The 23010-nt window shown below is 38.6% G+C and overlaps 1 protein-coding gene across 1 annotated transcript in view; it reads right to left on the reverse strand.

Annotated features, from left to right (window-relative positions):
* LOC118220377 (deleted in malignant brain tumors 1 protein-like) overlaps window positions 1-22284 on the reverse strand; it is a 60374-nt gene extending 38090 nt beyond the window's left edge. The window contains exons 1-13 of the mRNA XM_035404244.1: window positions 21957-22284; window positions 18329-18643; window positions 14700-15014; window positions 13746-14060; window positions 12910-13215; window positions 9282-9596; window positions 8328-8642; window positions 7492-7797; window positions 6355-6534; window positions 3864-4178; window positions 2895-3224; window positions 2074-2382; window positions 944-1123 (exon numbers count right to left, since the gene is read on the reverse strand). Coding sequence (XP_035260135.1) covers window positions 944-1123; window positions 2074-2382; window positions 2895-3224; window positions 3864-4178; window positions 6355-6534; window positions 7492-7797; window positions 8328-8642; window positions 9282-9596; window positions 12910-13215; window positions 13746-14060; window positions 14700-15014; window positions 18329-18643; window positions 21957-22284 — 3829 coding nt within the window. The remainder of the gene's footprint in view (window positions 1-943; window positions 1124-2073; window positions 2383-2894; window positions 3225-3863; window positions 4179-6354; window positions 6535-7491; window positions 7798-8327; window positions 8643-9281; window positions 9597-12909; window positions 13216-13745; window positions 14061-14699; window positions 15015-18328; window positions 18644-21956) is intronic.
* Window positions 22285-23010: the final 726 nt, after the last annotated feature.

Raw genomic sequence — 23010 nt, forward strand, 5'->3', positions numbered from 1 at the left:
CCCTGGACATGGAGCCTACCTTCATAGCAACATTATGCTACACGCTCACATAGACTACCAAGTCATGCAAACTAAACTAGTAATATTAATGTTAGCCTACACCTTGCTAACTTGTCAGTCACTCCACTTCTATAAAATGACAAAACCCTAGAAAGAGTCTAGTTAAGTATCATCACTTTTGCATAGGGTATATTCATCTGTATGTTGTCATTTACATAAGTGATAAATGGGTGAAACAGTGCAGTTTTTGGCTCAAAAGACACACCATAAATTTTGTTAGTGTGTTTTGAAATCATCCATAGACAACTAGATCACCTGTGTTTTCTTAATAACGTACCTATTGCCAATGGTACAATGTCTTGTTAAAGGTGCCCACTGATATTATAAACTGCATGCCAGCCATGCTATAATACACAATATAGACCCCTTCATGGCCTAAGTCACCAAAAATTTACATGCACATTTTGGCAACGGAAGTACGGAAATTGTATTATTATGGAACTGGTGTGATAGAGGGGGAATTGCTTCATGCTACCACTTTTTCGGAACTACTCAAATACAGAAAATGTAGTGTTTGTGGCTATATATGTGTATCTGATGAAAAACAAGTTTTCAACATACAAAAATTACAAGTTACTCACACATACAAAGCACTGTTTATAAGTCATTCATTCAAACTGGCAAAATCTAGGCCTACCTTTAAAAGTATTGATGTCCAAATTATACCCAGTTACAAGAAACAATACTGGCTATTTTAGCTTGCGCACATTAAACAAGCTGTATACCAAAGCAATGCTACCCAAAGTTTCCAATATTGTTTCACGCAACTTTAAACAATTTTACAAACATATTTACAATTTGGACATCTTTATTTCTTTCTTTTTCGGTGGAACAGAGTGGCCAGCTTGGGATTCAATTTACTAAAGACATAATACAGACTTACTGGTTAAAGAGGTCACTGGAAATGCGACATTGTTGGCAGCACTGGTAAGGTTGGATCCGGGAAATGATGTTGTGATACTGCCGTTGGAACTTGTTGAGCTTGATGCTTCTGAACTGACGTTGATACCAGGTATTAGGGCTTGTGTTGTATTCACCAAACTTGCATTTATGGAACTACTCCCTACAACAGAACACAAAGCAATAATGTAGTAGTTAAAAATCAGTGTCAAGGCCTTGACGCCTTGAAGTTCGTGGCAACATCATAAAGAAAATTTTAACATCTTTTGCTTAGATATAGCTTGCCAGCTAGCTTGCATTCTCTTCCCACTATTTCTTTAGTTTTTTGGTCTATAACATTGCTTGATTTTATGAAATAGCTATCTTTTCACTCATAAATAGCAAGACCACACAACCCTGAGATGCTTGCTGTCACAATCGAGAGATCTACTTTTTCATTATCGGTTATAGTTATTTTAGAACCTTAGTTCTTTTTTCTTAATGCTTACCTGCCCATTCAGTTTTTTTTTTACAGTGAAATTATTAATCAATCTGGTCACACATTATACCACTTGAAAGTGCTAAAACTCACAATTATATCTGTATATGCTATTTTATGATGCCAATGTTTTAACAACAATGGTTCCTTATTTTGTAATGTGGGTTGGCAAAACAAGCTTGGGGGGTGCATCTTCTATGCATTTTTGAAATGACAACATGAATTTCGGTTAAGTCGGTGGCTTCATGACAGAAAGAATCCAGTGAACAAAATCCACTGTCATTTTTTGTCCTAAAACGTGCAAACTTAGAGAAACATCGAAAGACTGTCCATTGTTCACACTGGTTGCATTTTGTTCACAATGACAGTAACACATACCCACCCACATTCAGTGGACTTCTAGAGCATGTCACAAACATTACCCAGCACTAAAATCAAAAGTGGATTATAAATACTGCCTCCCGCCAAAGATATCACTCAACATTGATTATAAAACTGGCTCACAGTTATTAAAGATTACGAACATTAACACAGACATGTGAATTGCACTTAAACTGAACACTGCATATGTTCTCATGTTCATCTTTGTAACAGTCCATTTGAGGCAATTAAAAAACAAACTGAAGATTTCCTACCTGAGCAAACCACGCCAGCATCTTCATTGTGACCACAGTTGTGTGACCCAAACCCAGGGTGCTGGCACTGTGTCAGGGCAGATTCACTTCCTGAACACCTCACATCATCCAACCAGATGGGCCCGCTGCCCTGTCCAAAGTGGGCAAAGCTTTGAGCAGCCACAGCTCTGCCACAGCCCAACTGTCTACACACCACCTCAGCGTTGTCTAGGTCCCAGATGTCATCACACACCGTTCCCCACTGACCATCATGGTAGATCTCCACTCTGCCAGAGCACTCATCATCTCCATTCTCCAGTCTGATCGCTACATGGAACACATTTTTTTAAATCTCATGGAAATATTCACATCCTCGCGTAATAATAAAGACTTCCTTCACATAAGCAATAAATTCTGTGGTTCTTATATTTTTCTCAAGTAAAGGTTTTTTTTCCCTGTAATTTATTTCTTTATCTGAAAAGGGGAGAGATGTAATAACAGGCTTAAAAATATCAGCTCTAATCATCTTGCCCAGAGAAGGTGAGTTCAAGCTACATTTAAAATGAGTAAAGATTCAGGTTTATCATAAAACAAGATGGACCTGATGGATAAATCATTTGATAATACAGTCATGTGCTCTGTTTCATACATCTACATGTAAATCTTGGTTTGACAGACACTCAGTATCAGGTATGCAAACAATTAAAAATTCTGCCAAGAATTCTGTGATGTTACATCAACTGAAAATGAGCACTGTTCTTTGAAATTTTCTTTCCAAAAAGGAATAGATATTTTCTCTTGTACATCTTTGTAACAGTCAATTTAAGGCCATTATGAAAGCATAGAAGATTTCCTACCTGAGCAAACCACATGAGCATCTTCATGCTGACTACAGTTGTGTGACCCAAACACAGGGTGCTGGCACTGTGTCAGGGCAGATTCGTTTCCAGAGCATCTCACATCATCCAACCAGATGGGCCCACTGCCCTGGCCAAATTGGGCACTGCTTTGAGCAGCCACAGCTCTGCCACAGCCCACCTGTCTACACACCACCTCAGCGTTGTTCATGTCCCAGAATTCATCACACACTGTTCCCCACTGGCCATCATGGTAGATCTCCACTCTGCCAGAGCATGGGTCATCTCCATTCACCAGTCTGATCTGGTCACTGGCTACAACAATCATATGAACAGACCAGTGAGTTTTGTGTTTTCTTTCCTACGAATGTCACACAATTCACTGAATTCACTGAACGTGCCATTTTCCAAGGCAAACTGAAAAAAAGTACTACAATTTTGAAATGTTTCTTTTAAACATTTAGAGAGAAATTGGCGCAAAACATTGTAATCGCTTTTTCAAGAGTAACATTTTTCATTAATGTATGATTAAAAAAGGATATATTATACATAAAAATAAAGATTGACTGCAAATGTAAATGCAAATGTTAAACAAGAATGTAAAAGTAAATGTAGCTTTTAAACATCAATAAAATTGTTCAATTTAAATGTTAAACGTATAAACTACATATTTGGAATATATACTAATTGGCCATGCCTCCTATGTGTAAAGTCAGTATTTTGCATGATGGAAGGTAGTCTCAACCACACTCAGGCAAACACATCTGAATTGGCTGCCTCCCACAAAAGATATCACTCGACATTGATAATAAAATTGGCTTGCAGTTAATAATGATTACGAACATTAACACAGACATGTGAATTGCACTTAAACTGAACACTGCATATGTTCTCATGTTCATCTTTGTAACAGTCCATTTGAGGCAATTAAAAAACAAACTGAAGATTTCCTACCTGAGCAAACCACGCCAGCATCTTCATTGTGACCACAGTTGTGTGACCCAAACCCAGGGTGCTGGCACTGTGTCAGGGCAGATTCACTTCCTGAACACCTCACATCATCCAACCAGATGGGCCCGCTGCCCTGTCCAAAGTGGGCAGAGCTTTGAGCAGCCACAGCTCTGCCACAGCCCACCTGTCTACACACCACCTCAGCGTTGTCTAGGTCCCAGATGTCATCACACACCGTTCCCCACTGACCATCATGGTAGATCTCCACTCTGCCAGAGCATGGGTCATCTCCATTCACCAGTCTGATCTGGTCACTGGCTACAACAATCATATGAACAGACCAATGAGTTTTGTGTTTTCTTTCCTACGAATGTCACACAATTCATTGAATTCACTGAACGTGCCATTGAGGTGCAGGTTTGCACGGCAAACATTCACTTTCTGATGGTAATCAGTAGAAAATGAGGCCAAGGTAGAATAAATAATATTGGCTATTTCTTAAGGGTTGCGAGTTTGTGGTCATTGGGGTTATTTCTGTAGGTAACCCTGAAAACTGCCGCAGTGCTGTATAGGTATGGGGCATGCCCCGCCAAGCTGTAACTTGCCGGACAGCACACCTGCCATCCCACAATGTGGCGTACAGCACTCTGTTTCTTGTTTCTTATTAAAAGCAATGTTAAAACTGTTCATATTATTGGCCTGCTTTTTTGCACCGTATTTTTCTATTGTGGGTTCTCTTAAATGTAGCTTATCCAAAGTTGTTGGTCCAATAACATTATGCCACTGGCCAGTCTCTTCCTAAAGGTGCACTGTGATAACGCGAACGGGTGTGTCGCTTCATAGCCGTTACTGTATTGTAGGGCTGCCGCAATCAGTCGACATAATCGATGACGTCGATGCTGAAAATGCATCGACTTAAATATTTTAAAGCGACACTTCTTTTTTTTATTTTTATAAATTTACCTTTTTGATTTCTAAAACGCTTCAATTCATTGTAACAAAGGTTTTTCTTCAATATCACTACGTAATTGCTACATAACATTAGTCGTTTTCGGCTCCAGTCATTGGTCAGCTCCAGTCAACGCTACAGTTTTACAGTTTTTATGGCGGCAGCAGCAGAGTCCGACTCGGTTGCTAAAGAGGTTCAGAGGTTCCAAAAATAGCTGTGCGTAATACCACACGTGTTGTTTACGGTGGTGTCACCATCTTCAGTACAGTCTGGCTTGATTAACAATTCATTTATTCAGTAGGTGAAAGTATAAGCTTTCTAACAATGTATAACATGTCTAATTTTGCTTTTGGAATAGCATTTTATAGGTCAGTGTAACCAAAATAGTCTTATTATTGTGTCACCTCATAGCTGTTACTGTATTATGTATTATAGCATGGCTGGAACACTGTATTGACCAATCAGCATCTAGGACCAGAACTATCTGTTTTATAATTAAGCAATAAGACATACAGAACATAAAGTTAGGAGATAAGCTATAATATTAACTATTAATTAACATTAGCTAGCTATATGCTTGGTTACTCATTTAAGCATACTAACATAACTTCTCTTGAATTTTACAATAGCAACATTATGGTACACGCTCACATAGACTACCAAGTTACGCAAACTAAACTAGTAATATTAATGTTAGCCTACACCTTGCTAACTTCTCAGTCACTCCACTTCTATAAGATGACAAAATCCTAGAAAGAGTCTAGTTAAGTATCATCACTTTTGCATAGGGTATATTCATCTGTATGTTGTCATTTACATAAGTGATAAATGGGTGAAACAGTGCAGTTTTTGGCTCAAAAGACACACCGTAAATTTTGTTAGTGTGTTTTGAAATCATCCATAGACAACTATATCACCTGTGTTTTCTTAATAACGTACGTATTGCCAATGGTACAATTTCTCGTTAAAGGTGCCCACTGATATTATAAACTGCATGCCAGCCATGCTATAATACACAATATAGACCCCTTCATGGCCTAAGTCATCAAAAATGTACATGCACATTTTAGCATCGGAAGTACGGAAATTCTCTTATTATGGAACTGGTGTGATAGAGGGGGAATTGCTTCATGCTACCACTTTTTCGGAACTACACAAATACAGAAAATGTAGTGTTTGTGGCTATATATGTGTATCTGATGAAAAACAAGTTTTCAACATACAAAAATTACAAGTTACTCACACATACAAAGCACTGTTTATAAGTCATTCATTCAAACTGGCAAAATCTAGGCCTACCTTTAAAAGTATTGATGTCCAAATTATACCCAGTTACAAGAAACAATACTGGCTATTTTAGCTCGCGCACATTAAACAAGCTGTATACCAAAGCAATGCTACCCAATGTTTCCAATATTGTTTCACGCAACTTTAAACAATTTTACAAACATATTTCCAATTTGGACATCTTTATTTCTTTCTTTTTTGGTGGAACAGAGAGGCCAGCTTGGGATTCAATTTACTAAAGACATAATACAGACTTACTGGTCAAAGAGGTCACTGGAAATGTGACATTGTTGGCAGCACTGGTAAGGTTGGATCCGGGAAATGATGTTGTGATACTGCCGCTGGAACTTGTTGAGCTTGATGCTTCTGAACTGACGTTGATACCAGGTATTAGGGCTGGTGTTGTATTCACCAAACTTGCATTTATGGAACTACTCCCTACAACAGAACACAAAGCAATAATGTGGTAGTTAAAAATCAGTGTCAAGGCCTCGACGTCTTGAAGTTCGTAGCAACATCGTAAAAAAAATTTTAACATCTTTTGCTTAGATATAGCTTGCCAGCTAGCTTGCATTCTCTTCCCACTATTTCTTTAGTTTTTTGGTCTATAACATTGCTTGTTTTTATGAAATAGCTATCTTTTCACTCATCAATAGCAAGACCACACAACCCTGAGATGCTTGCTGTCACAATCGAGAGATCTACTTTTTCATTATCGGTTATAGTTATTTTAGAACCTTAGTTCTTTTTTCTTAATGCTTACCTGCCCATTCAGTATTTTTTTTTTTTTTACAGTGAAATTATTAATCAATCTGGTCACACATTATACCACTTGAAAGTGCTAAAACTCACAATTATATCTGTATATGCTATTTTATGATTCCAATGTTTTAACAACAATGGTTCCTTATTTTGTAATGTGGGTTGGCAAAACAAGCTTGGGGGGGTGCATCTTCTATGCATTTTTGAAATGACAACATGAATTTCGGTTAAGTCGGTGTCTTCATGACAGAAAGGATCCAGTGAACAAAATCCACTGTCATTTTTTGTCCTAAAACATGCAAACTTAGAGAAACATCGAAAGACTGTCCATTGTTCACACTGTTTGCATTTTGTTCACAATGACAGTAACACATACCCACCCACATTCAGTGGACTTCTAGAGCATGTCACAAACATTACCCAGCACTAAAATCAAAAGTGGATTATAAATACTGCCTCCCGCCAAAGATATCACTCAACATTGATTATAAAACTGGCTCACAGTTATTAATGATTACGAACATTAACACAGACATGTGAATTGCACTCAAACTGAACACTGCATATGTTCTCATGTTCATCTTTGTAACAGTCCATTTGAGGCAATTAAAAAACAAACTGAAGATTTCCTACCTGAGCAAACCACGCCAGCATCTTCATTGTGACCACAGTTGTGTGACCCAAACCCAGGGTGCTGGCACTGTGTCAGGGCAGATTCACTTCCTGAACACCTCACATCATCCAACCAGATGGGCCCGCTGCCCTGTCCAAAGTGGGCAGAGCTTTGAGCAGCCACAGCTCTGCCACAGCCCAACTGTCTACACACCACCTCAGCGTTGTCTAGGTCCCAGATGTCATCACACACCGTTCCCCACTGACCATCATGGTAGATCTCCACTCTGCCAGAGCACTCATCATCTCCATTCTCCAGTCTGATCGCTACATGGAACACATTTTTTTAAATCTCATGGAAATATTCACATCCTCGCGTAATAATAAAGACTTCCTTCACATAAGCAATAAATTCTGTGGTTCTTATATTTTTCTCAAGTAAAGGTTTTTTTTCCCTGTAATTTATTTATTTATCTGAAAAGGGGAGAGATGTAATAACAGGCTTAAAAATATCAGCTCTAATCATCTTGCCCAGAGAAGGTGAGTTCAAGCTACATTTAAAATGAGTAAAGATTCAGGTTTATCATAAAACAAGATGGACCTGATGGATAAATCATTTGATAATACAGTCATGTGCTCTGTTTCATACATCTACATGTAAATCTTGGTTTGACAGACACTCAGTATCAGGTATGCAAACAATTAAAAATTCTGCCAAGAATTCTGTGCTGTTACATCAACTGAAAATGAGTACTGTTCTTTGAAATTTTCTTTCCAAAAAGGAATAGATATTTTCTCTTGTATATCTTTGTAACAGTCAATTTAAGGCCATTATGAAAGCATAGAAGATTTCCTACCTGAGCAAACCACATGAGCATCTTCATGCTGACTACAGTTGTGTGACCCAAACCCAGGGTGCTGGCACTGTGTCAGGGCAGATTCGTTTCCAGAGCATCTCACATCATCCAACCAGATGGGCCCACTGCCCTGGCCAAATTGGGCACTGCTTTGAGCAGCCACAGCTCTGCCACAGCCCACCTGTCTACACACCACCTCAGCGTTGTTCATGTCCCAGAATTCATCACACACTGTTCCCCACTGGCCATCATGGTAGATCTCCACTCTGCCAGAGCATGGGTCATCTCCATTCACCAGTCTGATCTGGTCACTGGCTACAACAATCATATGAACAGACCAGTGAGTTTTGTGTTTTCTTTCCTACGAATGTCACACAATTCACTGAATTCACTGAACGTGCCATTTTCCAAGGCAAACTGAAAAAAAGTACTACAATTTTGAAATGTTTCTTTTAAACATTTAGAGAGAAATTGGCGCAAAACATTGTAATCGCTTTTTCAAGAGTAACATTTTTCATTAATGTATGATTAAAAAAGGATATATTATACATAAAAATAAAGATTGACTGTAAATGTAAATGCAAATGTTAAACATGAATGTAAATGTAAATGTAGCTTTTAAACATCAATAAAATTGTTCAATTTAAATGTTAAACGTATAAAATACATATTTGGAATATATACTAATTGGCCATACCTCCTATGTGTAAAGTCAGTATTTTGCATGATGGAAGGCAGTCTCAACCACACTCAGGCAAACACATCTGAATTGGCTGCCTCCCACAAAAGAGATCACTCGACATTGATAATAAAATTGGCTCGCAGTTAATAATGATTACGAACATTAACACAGACATGTGAATTGCACTCAAACTGAACACTGCATATGTTCTCATGTTCATCTTTGTAACAGTCCATTTGAGGCAATTAAAAAACAAACTGAAGATTTCCTACCTGAGCAAACCACGCCAGCATCTTCATTGTGACCACAGTTGTGTGACCCAAACCCAGGGTGCTGGCACTGTGTCAGGGCAGATTCACTTCCTGAACACCTCACATCATCCAACCAGATGGGCCCGCTGCCCTCTCCAAAGTGGGCAGAGCTTTGAGCAGCCACAGCTCTGCCACAGCCCACCTGTCTACACACCACCTCAGCGTTGTCTAGGTCCCAGATGTCATCACACACCGTTCCCCACTGACCATCATGGTAGATCTCCACTCTGCCAGAGCATGGGTCATCTCCATTCACCAGTCTGATCTGGTCACTGGCTACAACAATCATATGAACAGACCAATGAGTTTTGTGTTTTCTTTCCTACGAATGTCACACAATTCATTGAATTCACTGAACGTGCCATTGAGGTGCAGGTTTGCACGGCAAACATTCACTTTCTGATGGTAATCAGTAGAAAATGAGGCCAAGGTAGAATAAATAATATTGGCTATTTCTTAAGGGTTGCGAGTTTGTGGTCATTGGGGTTATTTCTGTAGGTAACCCTGAAAACTGCCGCAGTGCTGTATAGGTATGGGGCATGCCCCGCCAAGCTGTAACTTGCCGGACAGCACACCTGCCATCCCACAATGTGGCGTACAGCACTCTGTTTCTTGTTTCTTATTAAAAGCAATGTTAAAACTGTTCATATTATTGGCCTGCTTTTTTGCACCGTATTTTTCTATTGTGGGTTCTCTTAAATGTAGCTTATCCAAAGTTGTTGGTCCAATAACATTATGCCACTGGCCAGTCTCTTCCTAAAGGTGCACTGTGATAACGCGAACGGGTGTGTCGCTTCATAGCCGTTACTGTATTGTAGGGCTGCCGCAATCAGTCGACATAATCGATGACGTCGATGCTGAAAATGCATCGACTTAAATATTTTAAAGCGACACTTCTTTTTTTTATTTTTATAAATTTACCTTTTTGATTTCTAAAACGCTTCAATTCATTGTAACAAAGGTTTTTCTTCAATATCACTACGTAATTGCTACATAACATTAGTCGTTTTCGGCTCCAGTCATTGGTCAGCTCCAGTCAACGCTACAGTTTTACAGTTTTTATGGCGGCAGCAGCAGAGTCCGACTCGGTTGCTAAAGAGGTTCAGAGGTTCCAAAAATAGCTGTGCGTAATACCACACGTGTTGTTTACGGTGGTGTCACCATCTTCAGTACAGTCTGGCTTGATTAACAATTCATTTATTCAGTAGGTGAAAGTATAAGCTTTCTAACAATGTATAACATGTCTAATTTTGCTTTTGGAATAGCATTTTATAGGTCAGTGTAACCAAAATAGTCTTATTATTGTGTCACCTCATAGCTGTTACTGTATTATGTATTATAGCATGGCTGGAACACTGTATTGACCAATCAGCATCTAGGACCAGAACTATCTGTTTTATAATTAAGCAATAAGACATACAGAACATAAAGTTAGGAGATAAGCTATAATATTAACTATTAATTAACATTAGCTAGCTATATGCTTGGTTACTCATTTAAGCATACTAACATAACTTCTCTTGAATTTTACAATAGCAACATTATGGTACACGCTCACATAGACTACCAAGTTACGCAAACTAAACTAGTAATATTAATGTTAGCCTACACCTTGCTAACTTCTCAGTCACTCCACTTCTATAAGATGACAAAATCCTAGAAAGAGTCTAGTTAAGTATCATCACTTTTGCATAGGGTATATTCATCTGTATGTTGTCATTTACATAAGTGATAAATGGGTGAAACAGTGCAGTTTTTGGCTCAAAAGACACACCGTAAATTTTGTTAGTGTGTTTTGAAATCATCCATAGACAACTATATCACCTGTGTTTTCTTAATAACGTACGTATTGCCAATGGTACAATTTCTCGTTAAAGGTGCCCACTGATATTATAAACTGCATGCCAGCCATGCTATAATACACAATATAGACCCCTTCATGGCCTAAGTCATCAAAAATGTACATGCACATTTTAGCATCGGAAGTACGGAAATTCTCTTATTATGGAACTGGTGTGATAGAGGGGGAATTGCTTCATGCTACCACTTTTTCGGAACTACACAAATACAGAAAATGTAGTGTTTGTGGCTATATATGTGTATCTGATGAAAAACAAGTTTTCAACATACAAAAATTACAAGTTACTCACACATACAAAGCACTGTTTATAAGTCATTCATTCAAACTGGCAAAATCTAGGCCTACCTTTAAAAGTATTGATGTCCAAATTATACCCAGTTACAAGAAACAATACTGGCTATTTTAGCTCGCGCACATTAAACAAGCTGTATACCAAAGCAATGCTACCCAATGTTTCCAATATTGTTTCACGCAACTTTAAACAATTTTACAAACATATTTCCAATTTGGACATCTTTATTTCTTTCTTTTTTGGTGGAACAGAGAGGCCAGCTTGGGATTCAATTTACTAAAGACATAATACAGACTTACTGGTCAAAGAGGTCACTGGAAATGTGACATTGTTGGCAGCACTGGTAAGGTTGGATCCGGGAAATGATGTTGTGATACTGCCGCTGGAACTTGTTGAGCTTGATGCTTCTGAACTGACGTTGATACCAGGTATTAGGGCTGGTGTTGTATTCACCAAACTTGCATTTATGGAACTACTCCCTACAACAGAACACAAAGCAATAATGTGGTAGTTAAAAATCAGTGTCAAGGCCTCGACGTCTTGAAGTTCGTAGCAACATCGTAAAAAAAATTTTAACATCTTTTGCTTAGATATAGCTTGCCAGCTAGCTTGCATTCTCTTCCCACTATTTCTTTAGTTTTTTGGTCTATAACATTGCTTGATTTTATGAAATAGCTATCTTTTCACTCATCAATAGCAAGACCACACAACCCTGAGATGCTTGCTGTCACAATCGAGAGATCTACTTTTTCATTATCGGTTATAGTTATTTTAGAACCTTAGTTCTTTTTTCTTAATGCTTACCTGCCCATTCAGTATTTTTTTTTTTTTTACAGTGAAATTATTAATCAATCTGGTCACACATTATACCACTTGAAAGTGCTAAAACTCACAATTATATCTGTATATGCTATTTTATGATTCCAATGTTTTAACAACAATGGTTCCTTATTTTGTAATGTGGGTTGGCAAAACAAGCTTGGGGGGGTGCATCTTCTATGCATTTTTGAAATGACAACATGAATTTCGGTTAAGTCGGTGTCTTCATGACAGAAAGGATCCAGTGAACAAAATCCACTGTCATTTTTTGTCCTAAAACATGCAAACTTAGAGAAACATCGAAAGACTGTCCATTGTTCACACTGTTTGCATTTTGTTCACAATGACAGTAACACATACCCACCCACATTCAGTGGACTTCTAGAGCATGTCACAAACATTACCCAGCACTAAAATCAAAAGTGGATTATAAATACTGCCTCCCGCCAAAGATATCACTCAACATTGATTATAAAACTGGCTCACAGTTATTAATGATTACGAACATTAACACAGACATGTGAATTGCACTAAAACTGAACACTGCATATGTTCTCATGTTCATCTTTGTAACAGTCCATTTGAGGCAATTAAAAAACAAACTGAAGATTTCCTACCTGAGCAAACCACGCCAGCATCTTCATTGTGACCACAGTTGTGTGACCCAAACCCAGGGTGCTGGCACTGTGTCAGGGCAGATTCACTTCCTGAACACCTCACATCATCCAACCAGATGGGCCCGCTGCCCTGTCCAAAGTGGGCAGAGCTTTGAGCAGCCACAGCTCTGCCACAGCCCAACTGTCTACACACCACCTCAGCGTTGTCTAGGTCCCAGATGTCATCACACACCGTTCCCCACTGACCATCATGGTAGATCTCCACTCTGCCAGAGCACTCATCATCTCCATTCTCCAGTCTGATCGCTACATGGAACACATTTTTTTAAATCTCATGGAAATATTCACATCCTCGCGTAATAATAAAGACTTCCTTCACATAAGCAATAAATTCTGTGGTTCTTATATTTTTCTCAAGTAAAGGTTTTTTTTCCCTGTAATTTATTTATTTATCTGAAAAGGGGAGAGATGTAATAACAGGCTTAAAAATATCAGCTCTAATCATCTTGCCCAGAGAAGGTGAGTTCAAGCTACATTTAAAATGAGTAAAGATTCAGGTTTATCATAAAACAAGATGGACCTGATGGATAAATCATTTGATAATACAGTCATGTGCTCTGTTTCATACATCTACATGTAAATCTTGGTTTGACAGACACTCAGTATCAGGTATGCAAACAATTAAAAATTCTGCCAAGAATTCTGTGCTGTTACATCAACTGAAAATGAGTACTGTTCTTTGAAATTTTCTTTCCAAAAAGGAATAGATATTTTCTCTTGTATATCTTTGTAACAGTCAATTTAAGGCCATTATGAAAGCATAGAAGATTTCCTACCTGAGCAAACCACATGAGCATCTTCATGCTGACTACAGTTGTGTGACCCAAACCCAGGGTGCTGGCACTGTGTCAGGGCAGATTCGTTTCCAGAGCATCTCACATCATCCAACCAGATGGGCCCACTGCCCTGGCCAAATTGGGCACTGCTTTGAGCAGCCACAGCTCTGCCACAGCCCACCTGTCTACACACCACCTCAGCGTTGTTCATGTCCCAGAATTCATCACACACTGTTCCCCACTGGCCATCATGGTAGATCTCCACTCTGCCAGAGCATGGGTCATCACCATTCACCAGTCTGATCTGGTCACTGGCTACAACAATCATATGAACAGACCAGTGAGTTTTGTGTTTTCTTTCCTACGAATGTCACACAATTCACTGAATTCACTGAACGTGCCATTTTCCAAGGCAAACTGAAAAAAAGTACTACAATTTTGAAATGTTTCTTTTAAACATTTAGAGAGAAATTGGCGCAAAACATTGTAATCGCTTTTTCAAGAGTAACATTTTTCATTAATGTATGATTAAAAAAGGATATATTATACATAAAAATAAAGATTGACTGTAAATGTAAATGCAAATGTTAAACATGAATGTAAATGTAAATGTAGCTTTTAAACATCAATAAAATTGTTCAATTTAAATGTTAAACGTATAAAATACATATTTGGAATATATACTAATTGGCCATACCTCCTATGTGTAAAGTCAGTATTTTGCATGATGGAAGGCAGTCTCAACCACACTCAGGCAAACACATCTGAATTGGCTGCCTCCCACAAAAGAGATCACTCGACATTGATAATAAAATTGGCTCGCAGTTAATAATGATTACGAACATTAACACAGACATGTGAATTGCACTCAAACTGAACACTGCATATGTTCTCATGTTCATCTTTGTAACAGTCCATTTGAGGCAATTAAAAAACAAACTGAAGATTTCCTACCTGAGCAAACCACGCCAGCATCTTCATTGTGACCACAGTTGTGTGACCCAAACCCAGGGTGCTGGCACTGTGTCAGGGCAGATTCACTTCCTGAACACCTCACATCATCCAACCAGATGGGCCCGCTGCCCTCTCCAAAGTGGGCAGAGCTTTGAGCAGCCACAGCTCTGCCACAGCCCACCTGTCTACACACCACCTCAGCGTTGTCTAGGTCCCAGATGTCATCACACACCGTTCCCCACTGACCATCATGGTAGATCTCCACTCTGCCAGAGCATGGGTCATCTCCATTCACCAGTCTGATCTGGTCACTGGCTACAACAATCATATGAACAGACCAATGAGTTTTGTGTTTTCTTTCCTACGAATGTCACACAATTCATTGAATTCACTGAACGTGCCATTGAGGTGCAGGTTTGCACGGCAAACATTCACTTTCTGATGGTAATCAGTAGAAAATGAGGCCAAGGTAGAATAAATAATATTGGCTATTTCTTAAGGGTTGCGAGTTTGTGGTCATTGGGGTTATTTCTGTAGGTAACCCTGAAAACTGCCGCAGTGCTGTATAGGTATGGGGCATGCCCCGCCAAGCTGTAACTTGCCGGACAGCACACCTGCCATCCCACAATGTGGCGTACAGCACTCTGTTTCTTGTTTCTTATTAAAAGCAATGTTAAAACTGTTCATATTATTGGCCTGCTTTTTTGCACCGTATTTTTCTATTGTGGGTTCTCTTAAATGTAGCTTATCCAAAGTTGTTGGTCCAATAACATTATGCCACTGGCCAGTCTCTTCCTAAAGGTGCACTGTGATAACGCGAACGGGTGTGTCGCTTCATAGCCGTTACTGTATTGTAGGGCTGCCGCAATCAGTCGACATAATCGATGACGTCGATGCTGAAAATGCATCGACTTAAATATTTTAAAGCGACACTTCTTTTTTTTATTTTTATAAATTTACCTTTTTGATTTCTAAAACGCTTCAATTCATTGTAACAAAGGTTTTTCTTCAATATCACTACGTAATTGCTACATAACATTAGTCGTTTTCGGCTCCAGTCATTGGTCAGCTCCAGTCAACGCTACAGTTTTACAGTTTTTATGGCGGCAGCAGCAGAGTCCGACTCGGTTGCTAAAGAGGTTCAGAGGTTCCAAAAATAGCTGTGCGTAATACCACACGTGTTGTTTACGGTGGTGTCACCATCTTCAGTACAGTCTGGCTTGATTAACAATTCATTTATTCAGTAGGTGAAAGTATAAGCTTTCTAACAATGTATAACATGTCTAATTTTGCTTTTGGAATAGCATTTTATAGGTCAGTGTAACCAAAATAGTCTTATTATTGTGTCACCTCATAGCTGTTACTGTATTATGTATTATAGCATGGCTGGAACACTGTATTGACCAATCAGCATCTAGGACCAGAACTATCTGTTTTATAATTAAGCAATAAGACATACAGAACATAAAGTTAGGAGATAAGCTATAATATTAACTATTAATTAACATTAGCTAGCTATATGCTTGGTTACTCATTTAAGCATACTAACGTAACTTCTCTTGAATTTTACAATAGCAACATTATGGTACACGCTCACATAGACTACCAAGTTACGCAAACTAAACTAGTAATATTAATGTTAGCCTACACCTTGCTAACTTCTCAGTCACTCCACTTCTATAAGATGACAAAATCCTAGAAAGAGTCTAGTTAAGTATCATCACTTTTGCATAGGGTATATTCATCTGTATGTTGTCATTTACATAAGTGATAAATGGGTGAAACAGGTGCAGTTTTTGGCTCAAAAGACACACCGTAAATTTTGTTAGTGTGTTTTGAAATCATCCATAGACAACTATATCACCTGTGTTTTCTTAATAACGTACGTATTGCCAATGGTACAATTTCTTGTTAAAGGTGCCCACTGATATTATAAACTGCATGCCAGCCATGCTATAATACACAATATAGACCCCTTCATGGCCTAAGTCATCAAAAATGTACATGCACATTTTAGCATCGGAAGTACGGAAATTCTCTTATTATGGAACTGGTGTGATAGAGGGGGAATTGCTTCATGCTACCACTTTTTCGGAACTACTCAAATACAGAAAATGTAGTGTTTGTGGCTATATATGTGTATCTGATGAAAAACAAGTTTTCAACATACAAAAATTACAAGTTACTCACACATACAAAGCACTGTTTATAAGTCATTCATTCAAACTGGCAAAATCTAGGCCTACCTTTAAAAGTATTGATGTCCAAATTATACCCAGTTACAAGAAACAATACTGGCTATTTTAGCTCGCGCACATTAAACAAGCTGTATACCAAAGCAATGCTACCCAATGTTTCCAATATTGTTTCACGCAGCTTTAAACAATTTTACAAACATATTTCCAATTTGGACATCTTTATTTCTTTCTTTTTTGGTGGAACAGAGAGGCCAGCTTGGGATTCAATTTACTAAAGACATAATACAGACTTACTGGTCAAAGAGGTCACTGGAAATGTGACATTGTTGGCAGCACTGGTAAGGTTGGATCCGGGAAATGATGTTGTGATACTGCCGCTGGAACTTGTTGAGCTTGATGCTTCTGAACTGACGTTGATACCAGGTATTAGGGCTGGTGTTGTATTCACCAAACTTGCATTTATGGAACTACTCCCTACAACAGAACACAAAGCAATAATGTGGTAGTTAAAAATCAGTGTCAAGGCCTCGACGTCTTGAAGTTCGTAGCAACATCGTAAAAAATTTTTTAACATCTTTTGCTTAGATATAGCTTGCCAGCTAGCTTGCATTCTCTTCCCACTATTTCTTTAGTTTTTTGGTCTATAACATTGCTTGTTTTTATGAAATAGCTATCTTTTCACTCATCAATAGCAAGACCACACAACCCTGAGATGCTTGCTGTCACAATCGAGAGATCTACTTTTTCATTATCGGTTATAGTTATTTTAGAACCTTAGTTCTTTTTTCTTAATGCTTACCTGCCCATTCAGTATTTTTTTTTTTTTTACAGTGAAATTATTAATCAATCTGGTCACACATTATACCACTTGAAAGTGCTAAAACTCACAATTATATCTGTATATGCTATTTTATGATGCCAATGTTTTAACAACAATGGTTCCTTATTTTGTAATGTGGGTTGGCAAAACAAGCTTGGGGGGGTGCATCTTCTATGCATTTTTGAAATGACAACATGAATTTCGGTTAAGTCGGTGTCTTCATGACAGAAAGGATCCAGTGAACAAAATCCACTGTCATTTTTTGTCCTAAAACGTGCAAACTTAGAGAAACATCGAAAGACTGTCCATTGTTCACACTGTTTGCATTTTGTTCACAATGACAGTAACACATACCCACCCACATTCAGTGGACTTCTAGAGCATGTCACAAACATTACCCAGCACTAAAATCAAAAGTGGATTATAAATACTGCCTCCCGCCAAAGATATCACTCAACATTGATTATAAAACTGGCTCACAGTTATTAATGATTACGAACATTAACACAGACATGTGAATTGCACTTAAACTGAACACTGCATATGTTCTCATGTTCATCTTTGTAACAGTCCATTTGAGGCAATTAAAAAACAAACTGAAGATTTCCTACCTGAGCAAACCACGCCAGCATCTTCATTGTGACCACAGTTGTGTGACCCAAACCCAAGGTGCTGGCACTGTGTCAGGGCAGATTCACTTCCTGAACACCTCACATCATCCAACCAGATGGGCCCGCTGCCCTCTCTAAAGTGGGCAGAGCTTTGAGCAGCCACAGCTCTGCCACAGCCCACCTGTCTACACACCACCTCAGCGTTGTCTAGGTCCCAGATGTCATCACACACCGTTCCCCACTGACCATCATGGTAGATCTCCACTCTGCCAGAGCATGGGTCATCTCCATTCACCAGTCTGATCTGGTCACTGGCTACAACAATCATATGAACAGACCAATGAGTTTTGTGTTTTCTTTCCTACGAATGTCACACAATTCATTGAATTCACTAAACGTGCCATTGAGGTGCAGGTTTGCACGGCAAACATTCACTTTCTGATGGTAATCAGTAGAAAATGAGGCCAAGGTAGAATAAATAATATTGGCTATTTCTTAAGGGTTGCGAGTTTGTGGTCATTGGGGTTATTTCTGTAGGTAACCCTGAAAACTGCCGCAGTGCTGTATAGGTATGGGGCATGCCCCGCCAAGCTGTAACTTGCCGGACAGCTCACCTGCCATCCCACAATGTGGCGTACAGCACTCTGTTTCTTGTTTCTTATTAAAAGCAATGTTAAAACTGTTCATATTATTGGCCTGCTTTTTTGCACCGTATTTTTCTATTGTGGGTTCTCTTAAATGTAGCTTATCCAAAGTTGTTGGTCTAATAACATTATGCCACTGGCCAGTCTCTTCCTAAAGGTGCACTGTGATAACGCGAACGGGTGTGTCGCTTCATAGCCGTTACTGTATTGTAGGGCTGCCGCAATTAGTCGACATAATCGATGACGTCGATGCTGAAAATGCATCGACTTAAATATTTTAAAGCGACACTTCTTTTTTTTATTTTCATAAATTTACCTTTTTGATTTCTAAAACGCTTCAATTCATTGTAACAAAGGTTTTTCTTCAATATCACTACGTAATTGCTACATAACATTAGTCGTTTTCGGCTCCAGTCATTGGTCGGCTCCAGTCAACGCTACAGTTTTACAGTTTTTATGGCGGCAGCAGCAGAGTCCGACTCGGTTGCTAAAGAGGTTCAGAGGTTCCAAAAATAGCTGTGCGTAATACCACACGTGTTGTTTACGGTGGTGTCACCATCTTCAGTACAGTCTGGCTTGATTAACAATTCATTTATTCAGTAGGTGAAAGTATAAGCTTTCTAACAATGTATAACATGTCTAATTTTGCTTTTGGAATAGCATTTTATAGGTCAGTGTAACCAAAATAGTCTTATTATTGTGTCACCTCATAGCTGTTACTGTATTATGTATTATAGCATGGCTGGAACACTGTATTGACCAATCAGCATCTAGGACCAGAACTATCTGTTTTATAATTAAGCAATAAGACATACAGAACATAAAGTTAGGAGATAAGCTATAATATTAACTATTAATTAACATTAGCTAGCTATATGCTTGGTTACTCATTTAAGCATACTAACGTAACTTCTCTTGAATTTTACAATAGCAACATTATGGTACACGCTCACATAGACTACCAAGTTACGCAAACTAAACTAGTAATATTAATGTTAGCCTACACCTTGCTAACTTCTCAGTCACTCCACTTCTATAAGATGACAAAATCCTAGAAAGAGTCTAGTTAAGTATCATCACTTTTGCATAGGGTATATTCATCTGTATGTTGTCATTTACATAAGTGATAAATGGGTGAAACGGTGCAGTTTTTGGCTCAAAAGACACACCGTAAATTTTGTTAGTGTGTTTTGAAATCATCCATAGACAACTATATCACCTGTGTTTTCTTAATAACGTACGTATTGCCAATGGTACAATTTCTTGTTAAAGGTGCCCACTGATATTATAAACTGCATGCCAGCCATGCTATAATACACAATATAGACCCCTTCATGGCCTAAGTCATCAAAAATGTACATGCACATTTTAGCATCGGAAGTACGGAAATTCTCTTATTATGGAACTGGTGTGATAGAGGGGGAATTGCTTCATGCTACCACTTTTTCGGAACTACTCAAATACAGAAAATGTAGTGTTTGTGGCTATATATGTGTATCTGATGAAAAACAAGTTTTCAACATACAAAAATTACAAGTTACTCACACATACAAAGCACTGTTTATAAGTCATTCATTCAAACTGGCAAAATCTAGGCCTACCTTTAAAAGTATTGATGTCCAAATTATACCCAGTTACAAGAAACAATACTGGCTATTTTAGCTCGCGCACATTAAACAAGCTGTATACCAAAGCAATGCTACACAATGTTTCCAATATTGTTTCACGCAGCTTTAAACAATTTTACAAACATATTTCCAATTTGGACATCTTTATTTCTTTCTTTTTTGGTGGAACAGAGAGGCCATCTTGGGATTCAATTTACTAAAGACATAATACAGACTTACTGGTCAAAGAGGTCACTGGAAATGTGACATTGTTGGCAGCACTGGTAAGGTTGGATCCGGGAAATGATGTTGTGATACTGCCGCTGGAACTTGTTGAGCTTGATGCTTCTGAACTGACGTTGATACCAGGTATTAGGGCTGGTGTTGTATTCACCAAACTTGCATTTATGGAACTACTCCCTACAACAGAACACAAAGCAATAATGTGGTAGTTAAAAATCAGTGTCAAGGCCTCGACGTCTTGAAGTTCGTAGCAACATCGTAAAAAATTTTTTAACATCTTTTGCTTAGATATAGCTTGCCAGATAGCTTGCATTCTCTTCCCACTATTTCTTTAGTTTTTTGGTCTATAACATTGCTTGTTTTTATGAAATAGCTATCTTTTCACTCATCAATAGCAAGACCACACAACCCTGAGATGCTTGCTGTCACAATCGAGAGATCTACTTTTTCATTATCGGTTATAGTTATTTTAGAACCTTAGTTCTTTTTTCTTAATGCTTACCTGCCCATTCAGTATTTTTTTTTTTTTTACAGTGAAATTATTAATCAATCTGGTCACACATTATACCACTTGAAAGTGCTAAAACTCACAATTATATCTGTATATGCTATTTTATGATGCCAATGTTTTAACAACAATGGTTCCTTATTTTGTAATGTGGGTTGGCAAAACAAGCTTGGGGGGGTGCATCTTCTATGCATTTTTGAAATGACAACATGAATTTCGGTTAAGTCGGTGTCTTCATGACAGAAAGGATCCAGTGAACAAAATCCACTGTCATTTTTTGTCCTAAAACGTGCAAACTTAGAGAAACATCGAAAGACTGTCCATTGTTCACACTGTTTGCATTTTGTTCACAATGACAGTAACACATACCCACCCACATTCAGTGGACTTCTAGAGCATGTCACAAACATTACCCAGCACTAAAATCAAAAGTGGATTATAAATACTGCCTCCCGCCAAAGATATCACTCAACATTGATTATAAAACTGGCTCACAGTTATTAATGATTACGAACATTAACACAGACATGTGAATTGCACTTAAACTGAACACTGCATATGTTCTCATGTTCATCTTTGTAACAGTCCATTTGAGGCAATTAAAAAACAAACTGAAGATTTCCTACCTGAGCAAACCACGCCAGCATCTTCATTGTGACCACAGTTGTGTGACCCAAACCCAAGGTGCTGGCACTGTGTCAGGGCAGATTCACTTCCTGAACACCTCACATCATCCAACCAGATGGGCCCGCTGCCCTCTCCAAAGTGGGCAGAGCTTTGAGCAGCCACAGCTCTGCCACAGCCCACCTGTCTACACACCACCTCAGCGTTGTCTAGGTCCCAGATGTCATCACACACCGTTCCCCACTGACCATCATGGTAGATCTCCACTCTGCCAGAGCATGGGTCATCTCCATTCACCAGTCTGATCTGGTCACTGGCTACAACAATCATATGAACAGACCAATGAGTTTTGTGTTTTCTTTCCTACAAATGTCACACAATTCATTGAATTCACTGAACGTGCCATTGAGGTGCAGGTTTGCACGGCAAACATTCACTTTCTGATGGTAATCAGTAGAAAATGAGGCCAAGGTAGAATAAATAATATTGGCTATTTCTTAAGGGTTGCGAGTTTGTGGTCATTGGGGTTATTTCTGTAGGTAACCCTGAAAACTGCCGCAGTGCTGTATAGGTATGGGGCATGCCCCGCCAAGCTGTAACTTGCCGGACAGCACACCTGCCATCCCACAATGTGGCGTACAGCACTCTGTTTCTTGTTTCTTATTAAAAGCAATGTTAAAACTGTTCATATTATTGGCCTGCTTTTTTGCACCGTATTTTTCTATTGTGGGTTCTCTTAAATGTAGCTTATCCAAAGTTGTTGGTCTAATAACATTATGCCACTGGCCAGTCTCTTCCTAAAGGTGCACTGTGATAACGCGAACGGGTGTGTCGCTTCATAGCCGTTACTGTATTGTAGGGCTGCCGCAATTAGTCGACATAATCGATGACGTCGATGCTGAAAATGCATCGACTTAAATATTTTAAAGCGGCACTTCTTTTTTTTATTTTCATAAATTTACCTTTTTGATTTCTAAAACGCTTCAATTCATTGTAACAAAGGTTTTTCTTCAATATCACTACGTAATTGCTACATAACATTAGTCGTTTTCGGCT

This window comes from Anguilla anguilla, chromosome 2 (assembly GCF_013347855.1).
Source record: "Anguilla anguilla isolate fAngAng1 chromosome 2, fAngAng1.pri, whole genome shotgun sequence".
NCBI lineage: Eukaryota > Metazoa > Chordata > Actinopteri > Anguilliformes > Anguillidae > Anguilla > Anguilla anguilla.